The sequence below is a fragment of the Dipodomys spectabilis genome, unplaced genomic scaffold, assembly GCF_019054845.1.
Source record: "Dipodomys spectabilis isolate Male_0828 unplaced genomic scaffold, ASM1905484v1 ptg000001l, whole genome shotgun sequence".
Classification (NCBI taxonomy): Eukaryota; Metazoa; Chordata; class Mammalia; order Rodentia; family Heteromyidae; genus Dipodomys; species Dipodomys spectabilis.
The window spans coordinates 19,050,485-19,071,569 of record NW_024870678.1 but is presented as its reverse complement, the minus strand read 5'-3'; the positions used below and the strand labels follow the sequence as shown (position 1 = coordinate 19,071,569).

General features: G+C 37.8%; 1 protein-coding gene across 14 annotated transcripts in view; it reads left to right on the top strand.

Moving 5' to 3' along the window:
* Window positions 1-21,085, top strand: part of Epb41l2 (erythrocyte membrane protein band 4.1 like 2) — a 174,494-nt gene that overhangs the window by 76,554 nt on the left and 76,855 nt on the right. For all 14 annotated transcript variants that reach the window (XM_042673739.1, XM_042673812.1, XM_042673796.1 and 11 more), the window contains exons 2-3: window positions 2,564-3,036; window positions 4,451-4,666. In XM_042673739.1, the coding sequence (XP_042529673.1) occupies window positions 2,578-3,036; window positions 4,451-4,666 (675 nt within the window). In that variant the 5' untranslated portion in view covers window positions 2,564-2,577. The remainder of the gene's footprint in view (window positions 1-2,563; window positions 3,037-4,450; window positions 4,667-21,085) is intronic.

Here is a 21,085-nt window from a genome sequence, read left to right as displayed (position 1 = left end):
ATGAGGATACTGTACTAGATAATGCAATATTACTCATTCAGTAAATAATTACTGACCACCGTGTATGTTCCAATCTAGACAGTAGGAACTTAGTAGTAAATGAAAGAAAGATCCCAGCCCTCATAGAGGTTTTGTTTTGTTTTGTTTCATTTTGTTTTTTCCCTACTGGTCCTGGGGCTTGAACTCAGGGCTCCTAGGCACTGTCCCTGAGCTGCTTTTACTCAAGGCTAATGCTCTACCACTTGAGCCATGATTCCGTTTTTCTGGGTAATTTATTGGAGTTAGTGTTGCAGACTTTCCTGACCAGGTTGGCTTCAAACTGTGATCCTCAGATCTCAGCCTCCTGAGTAGCTAAGATTATAGGCATGAGCCATTGGTGACCAGCTTCATGAGGCTTTTATTTTAGTGGGAATTCTGCTGCACAGCAGTGTCCATTTTCCTGTGTGATAGCGCTTAAGGCATGTGTATAACTCAAATGCTGAGGGTCATATACATGGTAACTGGTGCACTATCATTTTCTATATATGGTGGTAATTTGTTGAAGAAACCATTATCAAAAAATAAGGTAGTATTTGTTTTTAAGCTCTGCTTAGCTCTTGAAACTATTTTAAGAACATACTTATATCTATCTACCTATCTATCTATCTACTTTTAATGGTTCATATTCACAATCTCAATTAGCTATTTCCATTGTTAATCACTCTTGTACCTTTGAATTGAATGAGCAACATGAATCAACTCTGGAGTTCTTAAATACAGTGGAGGCTGAGCACTATTTTGTAAAGCTTCACTGTGGCTTATCAGTGCTCTCTCTGTTTTCACACTTTGTATTTACCTTTGTCCATCAACCTAGTTTTGATTACGTGGCCACATAATTTCACATGTAATTATTCTCTGTGATATCGCTAATTTAGTAAGTAAGTTTTTTTTGTTTGTTTTTTTGTTTTTGTCTGTCATGGGGCTTGAACTCAGGGCCTGGACTCTGTCCCTGAGCTCTTTTGCTCAAGGCTAGCACTCTACCACATTGAGCTATGGCGCCACTTCCAGTTTTGTCACGGTTAATCGTAGTTAAAAGTCTCATGGACTTTACTGCCTGGACTGGCTTTGAACTGTGATCCTCAGATCTCAGCCTGCTGAGTAGCTAGGATTACAGGTGTGAAATCTGGCACCTAGCCATATTTCTTTTCAGAATGATAAAAATACTATACAATTTTTTGAATATACTCAAAACCAATAAAAGTATATTAGCAGGATGAATTTTTTAGCATGTGATTTGTATCTCAAGTATGCCTTTAAGCAGTTGTTCTTTAGGTTGTCTTTTTAAGCACACACATATTTGTGCCACTTTGGAAGACAGCTGTGGCATTACCCATTGGCTAGGATGCTAGTACTCAGAAAACTTCTCTCCTTAGGGAAGAGAAACAGCAAGCACTTGAAAAGTCCCTCTTATGTAAAATATAATTGTGACAGTATAAATCATTAGATGAATTTTCTAACCCTGTAAGCCCTGGGCTTCGTTTGCTTAAGGCTAGCACTCTACCACTTGAGCCACAGCACCACTTCTGTTTTTTTCTGTTTATGTGGTACTGTGGAATCAAACTAAGGGCTTCATGCATGCTAGGCAAGCACTCTACCACTAAGCCACATTCCCAGCCCCTATAATACCTTTATGTAGTTTAGTCTTCAAGTCATGTGTACGAACAAAAATGTGTTTCAGGTTGGGCTCACTGAAGATTTGGTTTTTGGTTATGGTTTGAATACCTTTTCCTGCATTTGAATAGTGATAATGAATTAGAGGATTTAATGTTGGAAGACAGGGCCTGGCATGGTGACTTATACATCCACTTAGAGGGCTCAGCGGTAGAGTGCATGCCTTGCAAGCATGAGGCCCTGGGTTCGATTCCTCAGTACCACATAAACAGAAAAAGCCAGAAGTGGCGCTGTGGCTCCAGTGGTAGAGCACTTGAGCTGAGAGCTGAGGGACAGCGCCCAGATCCAGAGTTCAGGCCCCATGACCGGCAAAAAACAAAAAACAAAAACAAAAAAAAAATACATCCACTTAGAGCTACTTGTGAGGTGGAAATCGGAAATATCACAGTTTAAGACCTGCCTAGGCAAAAAGTCAACTAATAAGCTAGGCGTGGTTTTGTACATTTGTGATCTCAGCTCTGCAAGAGGCATAGATAAGAAGACCCAGAGTCTTGAGATTGGGGTCCAGTCTGAAAAGTGACTAACGCATAAAAGAACTGGATTTGGGTCTGATACTATTAATCATTAGCTGAAGCCAAATAAAAGTAATTACTTCCTTGAGTGTTGGTCCCTTTAAATTCTTGCTGTGGAGAATCAGTTACTGCTATTGTGATGTTTCTTTTGGTTCTATGATTCTTAGAATTCTAAAAGTTAGCAGTCTCCATTTTCTCTTAGGTTTTTGAACCTTCCCTCTTAATGTGTGCCTTGTCCCTTCTGTCTTTGCCATACCTCTTCCCACCCTGCTTTTCCCTTGTCATCAAACTAAAATTGGAGAGTCTGTAAAATATTATTTTGTGATTTTGTTTTGTTACAGTATAAGCTGTAACCATGACTACCGAAGTTGGCTCTGCATCTGAAGTAAGAGACTCTGACCAATTGGGAGCAGATGCAATCAAGGAGAAAGCTAAAGAAGTAGCAGAAAATCAGAGAAATCTGTCATCTGAGCCCGAAGAGGAAAAACCATCTCCTACAGCTGAAAGCCAAAGTAGTCCACGCCGCCGTAAGAGAGAGAAAGATCCATCTGAGAGCAGGGGTATTTCTCGGTTCATTCCCCCGTGGCTTAAGAAACAGAAGTCATATAACTTAGTAGTGGCCAAAGATGGAGGAGATAAAAAAGAATCTACCCAAGCTGTTATGGAAGAACAAATCTTAGATAAAGAGGATTCCCTTCCGTTAGAAGAGAGACGGGCTAAGGGTGATGCTGAAGAAACGGTTCAGAGGAAGCATCAAGAGGTTAAGGTGGAGGTGAAGGAAGAAAAGCCTTCTGTGAGCAGTGCTGAGACACAGGTGTGTTGAGAGGCTTGTTATTCAGAACCACATAGGGCAAAGGTCTTAAAAAAAATACCATTTCTAGCTGTCTTCTGTTGAGATCGTGCTTTGGCTCAATGAGACTGGAATATAGGTCTTGGATTGCTCTACTATAGACTTCCTGTCATTTCTTTAAAAAACATTTCCACAATAATAAAGCAAAACATTTACCATATATATAAATATAAAACTATTAAGAAGTTCTCGTGGCTTCCTGTTCCTGACTCCTGTACGTTCTTTTAAACAGGATACTCTTTGATTTATTTAAGAATTCAGTGGGGTGTAAGTAAATTATATGTGTATATTTTGGTTATCTAATGGAGCCTAGCTTTTGCTATGGTATAAGATTTTATTCACTTCAAATTCTGTTATTTGAATGATACTTAACTTGTTGTTGTGGGATGCAGTTTCTTCTATTCATTTAATTCCCGAATTACCTGCCTGGTAAAAGTGGATAGAGGATAAAGAAAAACATCCTTTGTAGCATAAATTACAATTACTTTAAAACCTTAGGCTTGTAGTGGTTATAATCATAACTTAAAAATATTTTTGTGGTATTGTTTTGAATTTGTACTTGCTAGGCAGGTACAGTACTACTTGAAGTATATACCTTAGCCTCTTTTGTTTTAGCTTATTTTTTAGGTGGGAGTGTTGTTTTGGCTTGGAATTGTTCTTAGACTATGATCATCCTGTACCTATACCTTCCACATAGTTAGGATTACAAGTGTATACCACCTCCCCTGGTTTGTTTGATGAGATGAATGTCTAACCTTTTTTGTTTGGGTTGTCTTTGAGCCATAATTCTTTTAAGTAGCTGGGATTATAGGCATGAGCTACTGTGTCTGTCCTACAAGGTCCCACTCCCCCCAGGTTAGCTGTTTAATTTGAGTTTGCCTGGAATGTCTTGTGTAACTCAGGCTGTCCTCTTAAACTCATTATCCTCCTGCTGTAACCTCCCAAGCCCTGGGGATCCTAGATTAATACTACTACGACAGCTCTTATTAACAGTTTTCCTTTTGGAAAATACCTAGCATGTATAAGGCTCTGGGTTTGATGCCTAGCATAGCAAAAAAACTCCAAAAGAGCTGGGTGCTTGTGACATCCCTATAATCCTAACTATTCTAGAGAATGAGATATGGAAATTGGGGTATCAGCCCTGGCAGAAAAGTCTTACCGTCTAATTAATCAGCAAAAGCTGGAAATAGAGGGGTGGCTTAAGTGGTAGAGCACCAGCGTTGAGTGAAAAAGCCACGTGTGGAAGTGCATACCCTAAGTTCAAGCGCCAGTGCTGGCATAAAAACAAAAACAGCAGAAGAGATTTTCTTTTTGATTGTTAACTTTTTCAGTTTGGTTAGCTTTTTCATGAACTTGATTTTTTTTTTTTCCTCGATAGCCTGCTGAAGAAGTAAAGGAGGAGAAAGAAGAGGCGAAGGTTAAGGAAATACAGATTGACAAATCTGAAGGAGAAGCAGCAAAAAGGGAGACCAAGGAAGTGCAGACCAATGAGCTGAAGGCGGAGAAGGCTTCCCTGAAAGCTACCAAGAAGACCAAAACTGTACAGTGTAAAGTGACTCTCCTAGATGGCAGTGAATACACTTGTGATCTGGAGGTGAGACAGGTTGCTGAATAGAGAGGAGAGCTCTCTGGATGTGTGGCATGAAAGTAATCTCCTCTTCTTATTGGCACAGTACAGTGAATATAGTTCCTGTATACCAGTCTGTTGTAAATTTGCATTTAAACAGCAGGAATATAGAATCAGTCATTCAGGATAAGCATTGATGGTTTCTGCCAGTGTGTACTCACTGCTCATGTATACTGTGCTATGATTGTTTTGAATAGGCTTTAAGCATTCAAATAGTATTTCTAGATATGGGATCCTTTACTTGAGAAATAAAATTCATTTTTTTAAAGAGCCATTGCATTTGAACTCAGGGACTTGTGCTTGCTTGGCTTGCTTCCTTGGCACTTGAACCATATCTCTAGCCAATTTTTTGCTGATTAATTGGAGATATGTACTTGCATACAATCCTCTATATGTTTACTTGTACATTTATAAATTAGTTTTAGCTTATATATGAGAGAAAATGTGTTCTTTGTCTCTCTGGGCCTACTTAATTTAATATTTTTCTCCCTCAGGTCCATAGATTTTTTGCAAATGATGTAATATATTTTTTTCTAATGGAGGAGTAAAATTCCATTATGTATATATACCACATTTCCTTGATCTAGTTGTCCACTGAGGGGCATCCGGGCTGTTTCTGTTCCTTGGCTGTGGTGAATAGTGTAGCAACAAACATGGTTGTGCACACGACTTTATTGTATTCTGATTTGTAATCTTTTGGATAAATGCCCAAGAGGGTGGTATTGTTGGATCATAGGGTATGTTTAGATTTTTGAGGAATCTCCATACTGTTTTCCAGAGTGATTAAAAAAGTTTGCATTCCTATGAACAGTGTAGTAGTAGGGTTCCTTTACCCCCCACATCCACACTAACATCTGTTGTTTATATTCTTTTTTTTTTTGTTGTTGTTTATATTCTTGATGATGGCCATTTTGACCTGGGTAAGATGGAATTTCAATGTTTTTTTAAATTCACATTTTCTTAATGGCCAAAGATGTTGAGCATTTCTTCATGTCTTTTGGTCCTATTTACTTCTGAGAAGACTATTTAGCTTGTTTACTCATTTGTTAATTGAGTTTTTGATTATTTCATGGCTTAGTTTCTTCAGCTCTTTGCATATTCTGGATATGAGACTATTGTATGATGTGTAGCTTTTTAGCTTGTATGTATGTCCTTTGCTGTGAAGAAACTTCTTGAAGACTTTTTCATAAATTACTTTTCTCAATTACTTTTAGCTTATGTCTTAAAGTTGTTTCCTTCTTTCCTTCTGGAAAAGCCTGGATAGATTAGGGATTGTCTATTGTAGACTTTGCCTTTAAAAGCTGTCATTGTTTTTGTGAAGAAAAGACTGTGAGGAAAGACTGAGAGTTGGAAGTAGTTTTGTTATTTGAATCATTGATTTGATTTCATTATACTTATGGTCCCCTTTTTTTTCTTGATTGAATTTTAGTCATTCACATTTTTGGTATAAATAGTTTATTTCATCTAATTTGACAAGTTGATTTTCCTATTTTCCTATTTTGTAACATTATGTTTCCTTTTATTTTTCTTTTCAATATTACCTGCTCTTGAGTTTAATTTAAACAATTGTTTTTATGGTTCTAATTTTCCCTTCAAATACATTTTGTTGATTGCATTGATTTGAAATACAGTGCTTTTATTGCCTCTTAGTTCATATTACTTTTTTATTATAGTTTTTACCCTTGGGAATTTTACGTGCACAGCGCTTGCTTGCGCACGCGTGTGTGTGTATGTGTGCGCGCGCGCGTGCGTGTGTGTGCATGTGTGTGCGCATGTGTGTGTGTGTGTGTGTGCTTTTATTTTCTTTTTGTATTTAGGCTTAAATTCAGGGTCTTGAACGTGCTAGGTAAGTGCTCTACCATGGAAATGGAATTTGGAAACTTTTTATTTATGCTGCCCATGGCAGATATTTTTAGGCCATACCCTTACCTGAATTCTAAGTATGGATTCATATTTGAGCATCAGAAATAATCAGTATCCTTATAGTTGTTATAATAGTGTAAAAGTTCTAAATTGCATTCGCTTTTGTGATGAGTGCTCCCTTTAAGTTTCCTTCCCAGTTTGGTTTTCTACTTGTTTAGTATCATTAGTTTGGATCTGCTACTCATCAGACCTGCTCTATTTCCCCTGCAGCAGTGTGGAGTCCAGAGGATAGCCATCATGTGACTCAGTGCTCTCCTGCTTCCCTGTTCTAGTACTGGCCTTAGATAGATTGGGTGATGTGCTGAAGCTGCTTATCTGTGTTTCTGTTGCTCCACTCCGGAAATCAGTGTCTGAGTACTATTTGTGAAACTGTGTTGTGATAAACAGTAGCTATTAGTGAATTTGTGAGCTTTCAAGGAAGGCTAAGTGTGGTCTGAGAAATAAATACTTTGGTTTGGGAGAATAGATTTGTTTCAATTCATTTATTGCCACTAAAGATTTTTTTCTTGTCCCTTTTTACATGAGTGCTGGTACTTTTTTTCCCCAAATAAATAGTGTCTAATTTTTAATCAAAGATGATATGGCATGCTCACTGAAGGAGAACCTAATTATCTTCATTTATGACAATTACAACAATAGAGAAGAAGCCATAAGCAACATAACTTCTGCAGAAAGTTGTGTGAAGATAGAATGGCCTGATTTATTATGTACCTTTTGGAATAAGGATAGTCTCGAAAACCCCAAATGAAAGTTTGAGATTAAAACTAATCTGTAGAACAAAAATGGAACTGGAAGTATTGATCCAGAGGCTGTAAAGTTATTGGTATATAAGATCTAGTGAGGCCATGATGCTATTTATATTCAGAATATGTTAAGTAGCTGTACAACTGTAGTAACTCATCAGGGACTTCTTAATTCACCACATTGGTTAAGCTACACATGGGTATTTTTATAGACCAGAAAGCTTCAGGTTTATAGCTAGGCATCTGTGCCCTAAAAGCCACTGTCTCAAATGGGAAAAGAAGAGGCAAACCACTGTTGTCCCCTAGTCTTATATTTGGCTTTTTTTTTTTTTTTTTGTCGGTCATGGGGTTTGAATTCTGGGCCTGGGCGCTGTCCCTCAGCTCTTCAGCTCAAGGCTAGCGCTCTACCACCTGAGCCACAGCGCCACTTCCGGTTTTCTGAGTAGTTTATTGGAGATATGAGTCTCATGGCCTTTCCTGCCCTTGAACCGAGATCTTCAGATCTCAGCCTCCTGTGTAGGATTTACAAACGTGAACCACCAGCGCCCAGCTGGATTTCAGACTTTTTTGAGAAACACTTTATTTTGAATGTTATTTATTTTTGGTGCTGAGTTTTGAACTTGGAGCTTTCGCTTTCTAGGTAAACACTCCACTGCTTTAGCCAGGGCTATAGTCCTCTTTGCTTTTATTATTTTTCAAATAATGTCCCCACTTTTATGCCTGGGCCAACTTGACCATAATCATCTTTATACTTGCTTTGTACACTTGTAGCTGGGATGATAGGCATAGAACACTATGCCTAACTTTTATTGTTGAGATATGGAGTCTTAAGAACATTTTGTTTGGGCTCTCCTGAAACTGTAATCTTAAGATTCCTCCAGAGTAGGTTTACAGGTGTATTACTGCGCTCACCCAGAATTGTTTTATAATGTATAAAAATTTACATTTCTGTTATTTGACATTTTTTGAGTTATTAAGGATATGTGACAAGCTACATTGGTATCCGAGTTTAAATTGTGAAGGATTTTAATTAATCTCCTGAATTCTGTATTCTGACAACCAGGAATTTAGGACTCTTGGCAATATAGCTGTTGGAGGAATTTATATCGTTGATGTAGTAAACCAGTGGGACTTGCTTCTCTAAAGTATGGAAAGATTTAGCTGAAGCTAAGGATAGACAGTCAGGACATCTATGTTTACTTTTCTTTTGACTCTTTGTATGTCTTGGGAAAGTCACTTCCTGTCTTTTCTTCTATTCTCAGATTGCAAAGTAAGAATGAAAATATTTGCTTCCTCTATTTCTAGGACTTAGCTAGTTTTATTACAACTGTGTATGTTTTAAGTCTGAAAATAAGCCTGAAAACCTCTGAGCTTCTGTAAGCATAAGTGAATGTACATTGTAAGTTAGAGTCAGTCACATTTTTGTTTAGCATCTGAAAGCTGTTCCTACATTTTTTTTTTTTGTCTGAGAATTGAGGGCATTGTTTTTGTCCACATAGGAATGTCAGATGTCAGAACCGCCCCCCCTTTTTTTCTTAGTTATGAATAAACCCATCGTAATGTCAGGTTTTTTTCATCAGTGTTCTGATGATTCAAGTATTAAACAGAAAGCAGAATATATCAATTCTTTTGTTGTGTTCTGGGGTTGGAAATAAAATTTGATAGCTTTACCTTCTAGCGTGTTTTCTGTATTTGCCTGTTTTCTTTAATTTGCTCCCCCAAAATATGCTTTTCAAGCTGACCCACGTTTTCTCGTTAAATAATTTCAACTATATATTTATAGAGGATCTGGAAACTATAACTGTAAAATCTCATAAAACAGTGACAGCTTTATATTATGATTTAAGAATTGGTAGTAATTTAACTGGCATATATTATCTGTAATTTAAAACTTAAGTGACAGAGGCCCAGTTGGAATGTCTCTGCCAAGCTGTCTATCCATCTATCCCTTTGGCTTAAAAAAAAAAATTCAAAATTTAAAGTGGCAGCTCTGTCCAAGGAATTTTTAAATGAGGAAAGGTGCTATGTTTTGAGACTGGTATCTTAGTCTAGCCTGAAGAAGACAAGACATTCACAAGATGTCACTCAGTGACATCACATTTTTGATAGGCATTCACAGTATTAGGAGTGTTAGGACTCTCAGGTCTGGTTTAGAATACTGCTGACTTTGTGAATCTTCCTTTGCCAACCATTGGTGGTCTGGCCAATGTCTTCCTTTAAAATTTCTGATTATATAATATAATATGTCTTTGCCTTTACCAGTCCACATGATTCCAAAATGTCTCTTAATGTTCAACTCAGGATGCCCTTCCCCCCCCCCCCCCAACTTGTTTGTGCCATTAGTTTGGTAATTAATCATGTAATTAATCCTGTGAAAGAACTCTTGTATTATATTGTAGAACGACTAAGCTCTTGTATTGTTGCCTGGTTTTTCTCATGCTTATATTCTTTCCTCACTTGGATTGCTATTAGTTCCTTGACCCAAAGAACCTAATTCTTATTTCCTCCAAAGGGAAAAAGCAATGTACTTTGCTTAAATGACTTTTCACTGAAAACAATTTTTAGTCTTTCTTTCTCCTTTCTTGTGTATTTGTAAATTATAAGCATTTGCTTATAATTTTAATTTTTCTCTCCAGTCAAAAAAATTACTAAATATATAGAGCTACCTTTCCCTTCAGATTATTCCTTCCTCCTATCGTTTTCTTTCTTGATAATGCTTAAAAATAAAGCTGGGCGCCAGTGGCTCACACCTATAATCCTAGCTACTCAGGAGGCTGAGATCTGAGGATTGGGGTTCAAAGCCAGCCTGGGGAGGAAAGTCCGTGAGACTCTTATCTCCAATAAACCGCTAGAAAACTGTAAGTGGCGCTGTGGCTCAAACAGTAGAGCGCTGGCCTTGAGCTGAAGAATGCAGGCACAGCGCCCCAGGCCCAGAGTTCAAGTCCCACGATGGCCAAAAAAAAAAAAAAAGAGGCTAACTTCTTTTGAGAAATACTTCAAGGCTGTAAATAAATGAAAATAAAGGGTTACATTTCTATGAAAGGAAGTGAAACCCTAGGTTGGATAGCAGTGTCAAAGCCAGTATGTTGGTCTTGACCCTTGAAGGCTGTCAGGAGGCTAGAGGTGATGTGTGGTATAGGTTCCCTGAAGCAGAGTTCTTTTACTTTCATTTGAGCTGCCCCAACATCCCATTCCATGCTGGTTATAGGAATGTGTTGGGTTGAGGAGAATGTAAGTAGTATCTTAATCCTTGTCCCATTTTCTCTAATAATGTTTACTCTTCTGTTGAGCCAATTGCAGAATAATGGAGTTTTTCATTTCTCTAGCAGTCCCGAAATTCTACCACATTTTTCTTGGTCCTTGAGCTTGACCTCGGCCCTGTCCCTGAGCTCTTTCACTCAAGGTTAGTGTTCCGCCACTTTGAGCCGCAGCTCCACTTCCATTTTCTGATGGTTAGATGGAGATAAAAAGTCTCACCGATTTTCTTGCCTGGGCTGGCTTTGAACTGTGATCCTCAGGTCTCAGTCTCATGAGTAGTTAGGATTATAGGCTTTGAGCAACCCAACGCCTGGCCTTCTACCACATTTTTTTTCCTCTCAGTTTTCCAGTTCTGGTTTCAAAATACAGGGGATTACCTTTTTTAATTTTTTTTTTTTTTGGTCAATGAATCAGTACTTGAAACAAACCTCACACTTAAAGGTTACTATTCTGAGTAGCCATCGTGACATAAGTTTGAAGATAGCCATCTCTTATTGGACTTTCTTACACATACTGTCATGTGTGCTGTTTGGTGACTTGCCCCTTAATTAAGTTTTTACTTTAACCAAAGATTGGTAGTAGAATAGGATCAGATCTCTGTTTTGGAATGAAAAACTGCTTCAGGGTTGAAGTATATTAAGACCTGGAGGGAAAGGTTAGTTTTAGAATAAAATGTGTGCTTTAAAATCTTTTTGGGTACATTGTTTTTACCCTCTCAAATATGTTGACATTGTAAAAAATAGTTTCAAATTCTTGTCAAATGAAGGGGTGTGATATATTTAATCTGTCTTCCAACAAAACCAAAATATCTTTTGTCAATCCACCAAATTCTAAATCTGCCTGTGGTCATTAGTGATTTATTTACTGTCTCCCTCATTATTGCTCTCTTTCTAAACACATTAAAGAAGTTGCTGACAATTTTTTAGCTTTTGTCAGGAAATTCTGCCATTTCTACTATGCTTTAATCCTTCCTCTTTCGGCTCACCTACACTTGACATGCCAGAGGACAAAGGACATGAGTATTGGGCCTGTGTGTGGTGTTGGGTATATCTCAGAAAAGCTGCAGCAGGGCTGTGATTCTCTTCACACAGTCTGTTCTCGAGGACACATATGGCCAGTGGCCCAACGTTATCCATAGCATGTAGAGCACTGAATCTTGTATACCAGCACTTGGGAACTTATAGAAATTGAAAGCTCTTTTAGAATCTATTAAAAACATTGGACTAAAGCCAGGTGCCAGTGGTTCATGCCTGTAATCCTAGCTACTCAGGAGGCTGAGATCTGCAAAGCCAGCCCGGGCAGGAAAGTCTGTGAGACTCTCATCTCCAATTAACCACCAGAAAACCGGAAGTGGCACAGTGGCTCAAGTGGTAGGGTGCTAGTCTTGAACTGAAGAGCGCAGGGACAGCACCCTAACCCAGAGTTCAAGCCCTACCACTGACAAAAACAAAAAAACCCCATTGGATTATTAAAAAAACAAAAACAAAAACCTATTTCTTCCTGCAAGGGGGCTACATGAATTAAAGCAGTGATAAATGGTCTATCCAATTGATACTTTGCTATCTAATTAACCACATTCTGAAAAAGATGCCTCTTAATATTCTGAGGACACTAATATCAAGACAAAAATATCTATTCTATCTTTAAATGATCTGTATTTCATCACAATGTCCCTCTTTCACAAATGTACCATCTCAGCCTGTTTTGAGGATGAGACTTATATTGTACAACAATCTAGTTATTCACACAGGAAGAAGCTTAATCTGTGTTTTAGCATGACCTGCTTGTTATATTCATTGATGTCTTATTCTATATATCTGTCAGCCAGAATTTGTGAGTCAGATTTAATGTACATCAGATAGAAATGCTATAAAAAGCTATCCTCCGTAGCACAGAAAGACTGTGTGACTTAAATGTCAAAATTGATTGTAGTAAATAGTTTTGGAATATTCTAGCTAGCCTTGAAGTTTGTTTACTTACTGTTTGTGAAATAAGATCTAATGGAATGGTGCCTATCAATTTTTGTTTTCATACTAAGTTGAACTTGGGGCTTTGAGCTTGCTAGGCAGGTGTTGTACTACTTGAGTGACATTGCCAATCCTGCCTCCTTTCTTTTTTTGGTTATTTTTCAGACAGGGTCTCACATATTATTTTTGCCCAAGCTGGCCTAGACTGCAGCTTCCTACCTAAATCTCCACCACAGCTGGACTTATAGCCATGAACCATCAAATCTGCCTGGTTCGTTGAGAGAGGGGGTTGAGATAGAGTTTTCCAATTTCTTTCTGTTGTCTCTCTTAATCACTCTCTCGTTTGTCAGTTTGTCAGTCGTTTGTCTTGAACTCAGAGCCTGGGTGCTGACCCTGATCTTTTTTGCTAAAGACTAGCACTTTACCACTTTGAGCTACAGCTTCACTTCTGTTCTTTTGATGGTTAACTGGAGATGAGTCTCATGGCAGCTGGGTATCAGTGGCTCCTGACTATAATCCTAGCTACTGTGGAGGCTGATACCTGAGGATCAAGTTTCAAGCCAGCTCGGCAGGAAAGTCTGTCAGACTCTTATCTCCAGTAAAATCACAGAAAGAACTGGAAGTGGTGCTGTGGCCCAGGGACAGTGCCCAAGCCTAGTTCAAGCTCCAGGATGGGGGGGGGAAGGAGGAAAAGAGAGGGGGGACAAGATAAGAGGGGAGAGGGGGGAGAGGAAAGCGAGCGCGAGACCACAAGAGCACAAGGGTGCAATAGCGCGCGTCTCATGGCCTTTCCTGCCCGGGCTGGCTTTGAACTGTGATCCCCAGATCTCAGCCTCCTGAGCAGTTGGTATTACAAGCTTGAGCCAGCAGTACCCAGCACGTTCTCCAATTTCTTGAAGCTTTCCAACTTAGGTTTTCTTAGATTTGTGATATCCAATTACTCCTTTGTAATGCCTTAATGCTTCTTGTCTACATTTTTTCCTTTTCAAGTAAAAATTCTTGGTTTTTTAAGGTAAGCAGCTAAATAATGAGAGTCAGCAATTTGAGTAACTTTCATGTGTGAACAATTACCTGTACTCCCTTCTAAGATACTTGCATTTTAAAAATAGACTTATTGCCTTTCATAAGGAGTTTTCATGTCCTAAGCTGAAGAATTTCTCCAAAAATTTCAAGAAAAATGAAAAAAAAAATTAAGACAGTTGGGAGAGGAATTGGATCAGTGGATTCTTACAAGTAAGGTAGCAGTTTGGGGAAGCAGGTCTCAGACAGAAACTACTTCTGCTCTGGAATCTCCATGTTTCTCTCTGATGTACAACAGTATATATATTGTGTGTGTGTGTGTGTGTGTGTGTGTGTTAAGAAAAACAAGTCCTTAAGGATTCATTCACCAGCTCATATTCCCCCAATGGTGAACAATGACCTCCTTATCATATTCTTTTTTGCTTTACTTTAATTTATTAATCATCTACTGGGCATGAAAATCTTTTACTGGAAAAAAATGTCAAGCTGAATGGAAGCACTGTTGCCTCAGAGCAGTGTGTAAAAATGGAAATATCTTGAAATGCATTTTTCTAATCAAATTGCCCAGAATTTGCTTATTATTTAATGTGAGAGTCTGAAATTCGGTGGTGAGAGGTATAAGAAATGCATAGCTGCTATAAAAAAAAAAAAAGTTGTATCAAGACCCTTTAGTATCAGATTCTCCCTCCTCTGCTTCATAATCATCATAATTGTTTAAGTGACTTATTTTATTCTATACTTCAACCTGACTTCCACTTTGGTCATTTCTTTCTTTTTTTTTTTTTTTTTTTTGGGTCCGGTCATGGGGCTGGAACTCTGGGCCTGAGCGCTGTCCCTTGAGCTCTTTAGCTCAAGGCTAGCGCTCTACCACTTGAGCCACAACACCACTTCCAGCTTTTTTCTTTTTTGCTTATGTGGTGCTGAGGAATCGAACCCAGGGCCTCATGCATGCAAGGCAAGTTCTCTACCACTGAGCCACCTTCCCAGCCCAAACTTTGGTCATTTCTTAAAAAATACATTAGGCTCTTCTCACTAGTAGTGGTAAAGAATAGCTTCACCAGGCCTGGTTTGTGATGTTTCATAGTTGAGATTTACAGATGTCTTTCCATTCGATGACTTTTTCTTCCATTGTGTCTTTTTTCTTGAAGCAATCTCAAATGCAGTTGTTACTAAAGAGTATCAGATTAATTTTTCCAGATTCTGTTAGGCACTTCAAAAATAATTCTAAATGTAAAGTTGAGCACTGAGTATATTTCCTCATTATCTTGGTTTTGTATGATCTCTGGAAGGAATGGAAGCAAGTTGGAATGGAAGCATTGGATGTTGCTTCACCAGACACAAAAATGAGAGTGATGAATTTGAAAGGTGAGGTTAGTCTGGGACAAGGATTCTGTCTGTTAAGCTTGGTGTCAGCTGTGCTTCAGAGTCTTGGGTTTTTTTTTCCCCCTCTCTCTCTGTTATAGAGCTTGAACTCAGAGCCTGGGCTCTTTCCCTGAGCTCTTTTGCTCAAGTCTAGCACTTTACCACTTTGAGCCACAGTGCCACGGTCTTTGAGTGGTTAATTGGAGATAAGAGTTTCATGGCCTTTCCTGACTGGGCTGGCTTTGAACTGCAATTCTCAGCCTCCTGAATAGTTAGGACTAGGTATGAGCCATCAGCTGTGAGCCACCAGTGCCCAGCCTGGGTAAACTTTTTAAAGTTAAAAAGTAAGGGCAATAAGGCCAATCTATTACAGCATCACTATTCTAGCTACTAGACATTTATCCAAATCCCCAGAATCTAAAACACCAAAAGGGAACTCTAATGTAAACTAGTTTTTCATTATGGGTTCATCTGCTGGCACAGTGGTAAATGTTGCTCATAGGGAGGCAATGTATATAGGGTATTGAGTATATGAGAAATTCTATACAATTCTATACAATTTTTCTGTGAACTTAAAACTGCTATTTTAAAATAGCCTAATTCACAAACAGATAAACAAAAACAAACCCCCCAAACAATAGGGTGAAATGGAATTTCCTTACATAGGAGAATAGGGACCTAAGACTGTGGGAGCCTGGGTTCATTCCCTCAAGAGCTGTTTCTTTTTGTTTGTTTTTTGTTTTTGATTTTGTTGGTTGTGGGGCCTGAACTCTAGGCCTGGGTGCTGTCCTTCAGCTCTTCAGCTCAAGGCTAGTGCTTTACCACTTGAACCACAGTGTCACTTCCGGCTTTTTCTGCTTATGTGGTGCTGAGGAATCAAACCCAGGGCCTCATTCATGCAAGGCAAGCACTCTACCACTGAGCCACCTTCCCAGCCAAGAGCTGTTTCTTAACTCTCACTTGGCAACTAAATTGTCTAGTGGTGATTTGTTTTGAGTAATGCCCATGATGAATGAAGTAAGGACTGGTAAATATTAAGTATAATCATTATTATGTGAATGATTTTTAATATTTCTCCAGAATCTTACTAGCATTCCTGGAGAATATTTTGTGTATGTGTGTGTGTGTGTGTGTGTATGTATACATATATATATATATATATATATATATATACATATATATATATACGCACACATATGTGTGTGAGCCACATTTCTAGTCCTCTATTCCAGCATCTCTATGAAAATGCTGTCTCCTGCTTTAGATAAATTCCTTACTTCCTTACATTTTGTCAATTGATTTGGAAAAGCTCCAAATGTAAACATATACCACTTACATCTATACAGTTTATAATTTTTCTTAATTGCATAGGCTCAAAAGTTAAACTTCTGTTAATACTTCCTAAAAGTAGGAACAGAAGTTAGAAGACTAAAAATAATACGTATCTTAAAATTTGAGTAAACCAATCAGAGTCTAAGAACTTAACCCCTATTAATGAGTCTGAAGACAGACATTGTCCAAAACCAGTTGGATTACAAAAAAGTAGAATGTGAGAGATGAGTCAATCTATTCTACTGTTAAACTCCAGAAATAAAAATATAGTCAGTTTTGCATATGGATTGGGTGTTCATTGCATGCTACTATGTAGCTATTTGCTTAGAACAAATGCAGATTGAGGGGGTTCTTATATACTATTGTAGTGTATTCCATTAAACTTTTATTACCAAAGTAATTGAAGGAATGTCTGTAAGATCATATTTTATGAGTGACTGAGCAAGTGACATATTAGAACTAACAGAGTATTTATCGTTTTAAGCAAAAAACTATAGAATTCCTTGTGTAAACTTCATATACGGATATTTATGTTTCATGAGTTAAGAGGAGTGGGAATTGGTTACAGGGATATAGCCTCCTGTATATTAATTTTAGTATCCTGAAGTTGATTCTATATCCTGAAATTTTTTGGAAGCCTTAGGATTGGAAAAAAAGAAAAAGGACAACTACCTTAGAATATCAGTATAGTTTTAGATGAAAGATTAAAGGATTAAAAAAAGAATATTAGCATCTATTTTTTAAAAAAAGTTTGTGGGGGCTGGGAAGGTGGCTCAGTGGTAGAGTGCTTGCCTTGCATGCATGAGGCCCTGGGTTTGATTCCTCAGCACCACATAAGCAGAAAAAGCTGGAAGTGGCACTACAGCTCAAGTGGTAGAGCACTAGCCTTGAGCTGAAGAGCTGAGAGACAGCACCCAGGCCCAGAGTTCAGGCCCTACAACCAACAAAAACAAAACAAAGCAAGTTTGTGGTTGATGGTATTTTGTTAGTAATGTTGTTTAACAGGGTTTTAGGTATATATTTTCAGTATTTTTAAAGAGTCCTACACCTTTACATAAGTGTCATCTGTCTCTAAACATAATGTGCATAGATGCTTCTAGTTAATGAAAATATTCTTTGAAAAGGTTTTCAACAATTCAAAAAAGAAAGATACATCTCTGAATATACACCTGTTTTATTTTATACATATTTATATATCTGTGTATATTTGTTTTATATGTAATATATATGTATCTTTTGTTTGATCTGAGTTGGGACCTGAACAGGCACCTTTACACCTGAGCCATATCTTCAACCCCATATGTATCTTTTTTGAATAGTTGAAAATCCTCTTCAAGCTTAATTTTCATTAATGATGAAGTTTGCTGTAAGTGATGCATTTATTTCTGGAGTTATTTTGTGAACATATCTAAAGAATCGTTGACCCAGGGTTTTGGGTTTTTTGTTGTTTTGTTTTCCCCTATGATTTGAACTTTGCAGGCAGGAGTGCATTGCCAGCTTACTGGGATTGGTAGAAAAGGAATTAATCTGATAAATCATGGCTTTAGACTGACACTATTTTACCACTTACATATGGTTTTATTTGATTTCTTACAGCCTACTATAACAATATATCAGTTGTTGTGTTTGCTCTGTGCATACCTTTCTTCCCTTGGCCTTTTATATTTGCACAGTGTGGTTTAGTGTTGATGCAAAATGCGTAGCTCTTGGGCTGTAATGTATGGATTGCATTGTGTACTTCCCATCACTGGGTAGTTGGCACACAATAACTGCAGTGTGGAAGGAACTACATGGAGACAGTAATGGTGTTTTATACAACGCCAGTGGTGTGTGGCGGTCTTCTGCAATCTGCTGGGTAAGCAGCAGCACAAATTCCTCTAGCTTGAGAGGCCTCCAGAAATGTCATATTTTGGCCTCAGTAATGAATGCCACAAATAACAGCACAGGCATGGGGGGACTTTGCTCAATGTCTCGGATTCCAGACTGCATTTCTTTAGCTTGATCTGTTGTAGATTCCTTTGCTTTTTTTTTTTTTTTCTGTATTAAAAGAAATTCCCCAAAGCTGATCTTCCAGTTCTTGAATAAGGCATTCATTAAATCTATCTAAATTATCTTGCTTTTGTTTCCTTTGTTTCTAATATATTAGCAATTTTCAAAAAAAATCTGATAACTGGAAAATGGACCAAAGGACTTTTTTCTTTTTCTCTCTGAAATATTTTTATCCCAAGCTCTTTGATTTCTATGTTGTGTTAGTAGAGTAAGTTGGTAGGGGGAGGAATATGGGAAAAATGTATTTGCAAGGCTCTTTCATTTATTATAGGAAGTAAGATTTCTCTTGGAAGGAAAAAGTTTATGAACAATTGTATGGGTTTTATTGTTAAATGAACAGATATTGACACAGCTTGTACTCTATTAAATTTCTAGAGTAGGAACCAGATAGAAAGCAAAGGCATGCTTCGTATATCAAGGAAAAAACAGTGAAATTGATGTCATAGTGGAGGAATGTGTGAAGACTGAAAACCTACTGCTCTTCTTTGACCTGCTCTTAGGAAAAAGGACAGATAGGCTTTTTGCTTATGTCATTCCTTGAGTGCCCAAAAACTCTTTGGAAGTTTTCTTATTTGTTAAGGAGTTTGTGTAAAATGTAGAATTCTGAAAATAAAATATAGGTCTGTGGCTTGCATCCCAGAATCTGACAGTATGTGTTTGGTTTAGTTCCTGGAATATCTGTGGGTTGGCAGTCACGAACTAGAATCTGGGACAGTGTATGTGACTGACTGCTAGCCAGAAGGCTAGAATTCTAGACTCAACTCTGCCAACTTTTGGCTGACATTAATAATGAGTCATTTTGTACCAACAGATACCTTTTGGCCTACTGATGAGCTAGTTATTTGGTGAGGTTCTGTTGTAGGAGGCATCAAGATAAGTACAGTTAGTCTAAGAAAGTAATAAATATAAAAAGGAGTAGAGAAGCCAGACACTGGTGTATCTTACCTATAATACTAGCTACTTAGGAGACTGAAATCCAAGGATTTTGGTTCAAAGCCTGCCTGAACAGAAAAGTCTATGAAACTTATCTCCAGTTAACCGGCAAAAGGCCAGAAGTGGAGGTATAGCTTAAAGTGGTAGAGCACCAGCCTTGAGGGAAAAAGCCAAGTGAGAACTTGAGGCTGTAAGTTGAAGCCCCAGTGTTGGCACTCACAGTGCAGATAAAACTGAATTCTTGGGATATGAAATAAAATTAAAATGAAATACTAAATGGAATAGATTTTATAGGAAAGGAGAATTTTTGGAACTTGTTCTAAAAGCAGGGTTACAGTTTTGGTGCTTGAAAATAAATCAAGGTAAAGAAAGAGAGTTAGACTGTATCTCAGTAAGTTTGTAGTACTCTTGTTTTGTTTTGCTTTTGGTACCAGTCCTGGGGTTTGAACTCAGGAACTGGACACTGTCTCTGAGCTTTTTTGCCCAAGGCTAGTACTCTACCACTTGAGCTACAAATCTACTTTTGGCATTTTGCTGATGAGTCTCACAGACTTGGCTGCAATCCTCAGCTCTCAGCTTTCCTGAGAGCTAGAATTGTAAACGTGAAACACTGGTGCTCTTTTATCTGAGGCAGTACCCCCAAATTGCTATCAATTAATGAAGCAGCCATGTGTGCTGGTGCAACTTACTTTACTTGTTGTAATTTCTAAAGCAAAATGTTCTATTTTACTTGGTTAACAAATATATGCATATACATTTATGTATGTATGTGTGTGTACATATGTGTGTGTAGTCTTTCAGAATAACCAAATTGAAGTTGTCTATAAGGAAATAAAGAAAGTGATGATGGGCTATTGTGGTGCACACTTTTGTAATCTTAGCATTTTGGACGCTGAGGCAGGAGGATCCTGAGACCAGCCAAGGCTGCTGTACTGAGGCACTGGCTTTGAAGAGAACATAACATAAGAGAAAATTGCTTTTCTGCCAGGAGTAAAGAACACTAACAGATACTATAAAAAAGAATTTAATTCTTTAAACGGAATTTAGAACATCAGACTGGAAAATCAAATCACTTAAGCTTCTCATTTGTTAAATAAGGAGATTGGATTAGATAACTCGGCAGCTTTTTAATCATATTTAAACACTAGTTATTTTTAGAACAGTTCAAAAAGGTCCCATGATTTCAGCAGCCCTTTAATGAATCCATGAAATATGTCAAACATTCAATATACTTTATTTAACTCCCTCATCACCATTTTAAGGTGGTAGAAGCATAGGCTACTTTTTTCTTCCTCTTTCTTTTCTATCTCTTCCAGTTGAATGTAATTTTCCTCAGATAATGTATGTCTTTTATTCATAGTTTGCCCCATGGTCTTAACATAGGAACTGATATCTGTTAGTGTCTGAACATCTAGAAGATACTTGGCAGTGTTAGAAAGATGCAGAAGCATCTGAGGCCAGTATACTGTTCATAACTAGCAGTCCTATTGTGTTGTGTGGTTTGTTCATATGAATGCCTTCCTCTTTTTGTCTTAGTGTATCCTCCAGTCTCTTTTAATTAGAAATCGACTCTATCATGCTTTGTAAACATCCAAAATGGAAAGTAATCTCTCTTAAATATCTGTATTATCCACCTCAAAATAATTTCCTCCTCTAAGAGTTGCTGCAGATGTTATACTCTGTTTACCTGTGACTTTTCTTTGACAATGATCACTCTTGCCTTCTTGGTTTTCCCATGCCATTTTTTACATACATATTTCACTATGTGCCTCATTGTTGCATTTTTGTTTTTGCTGCTA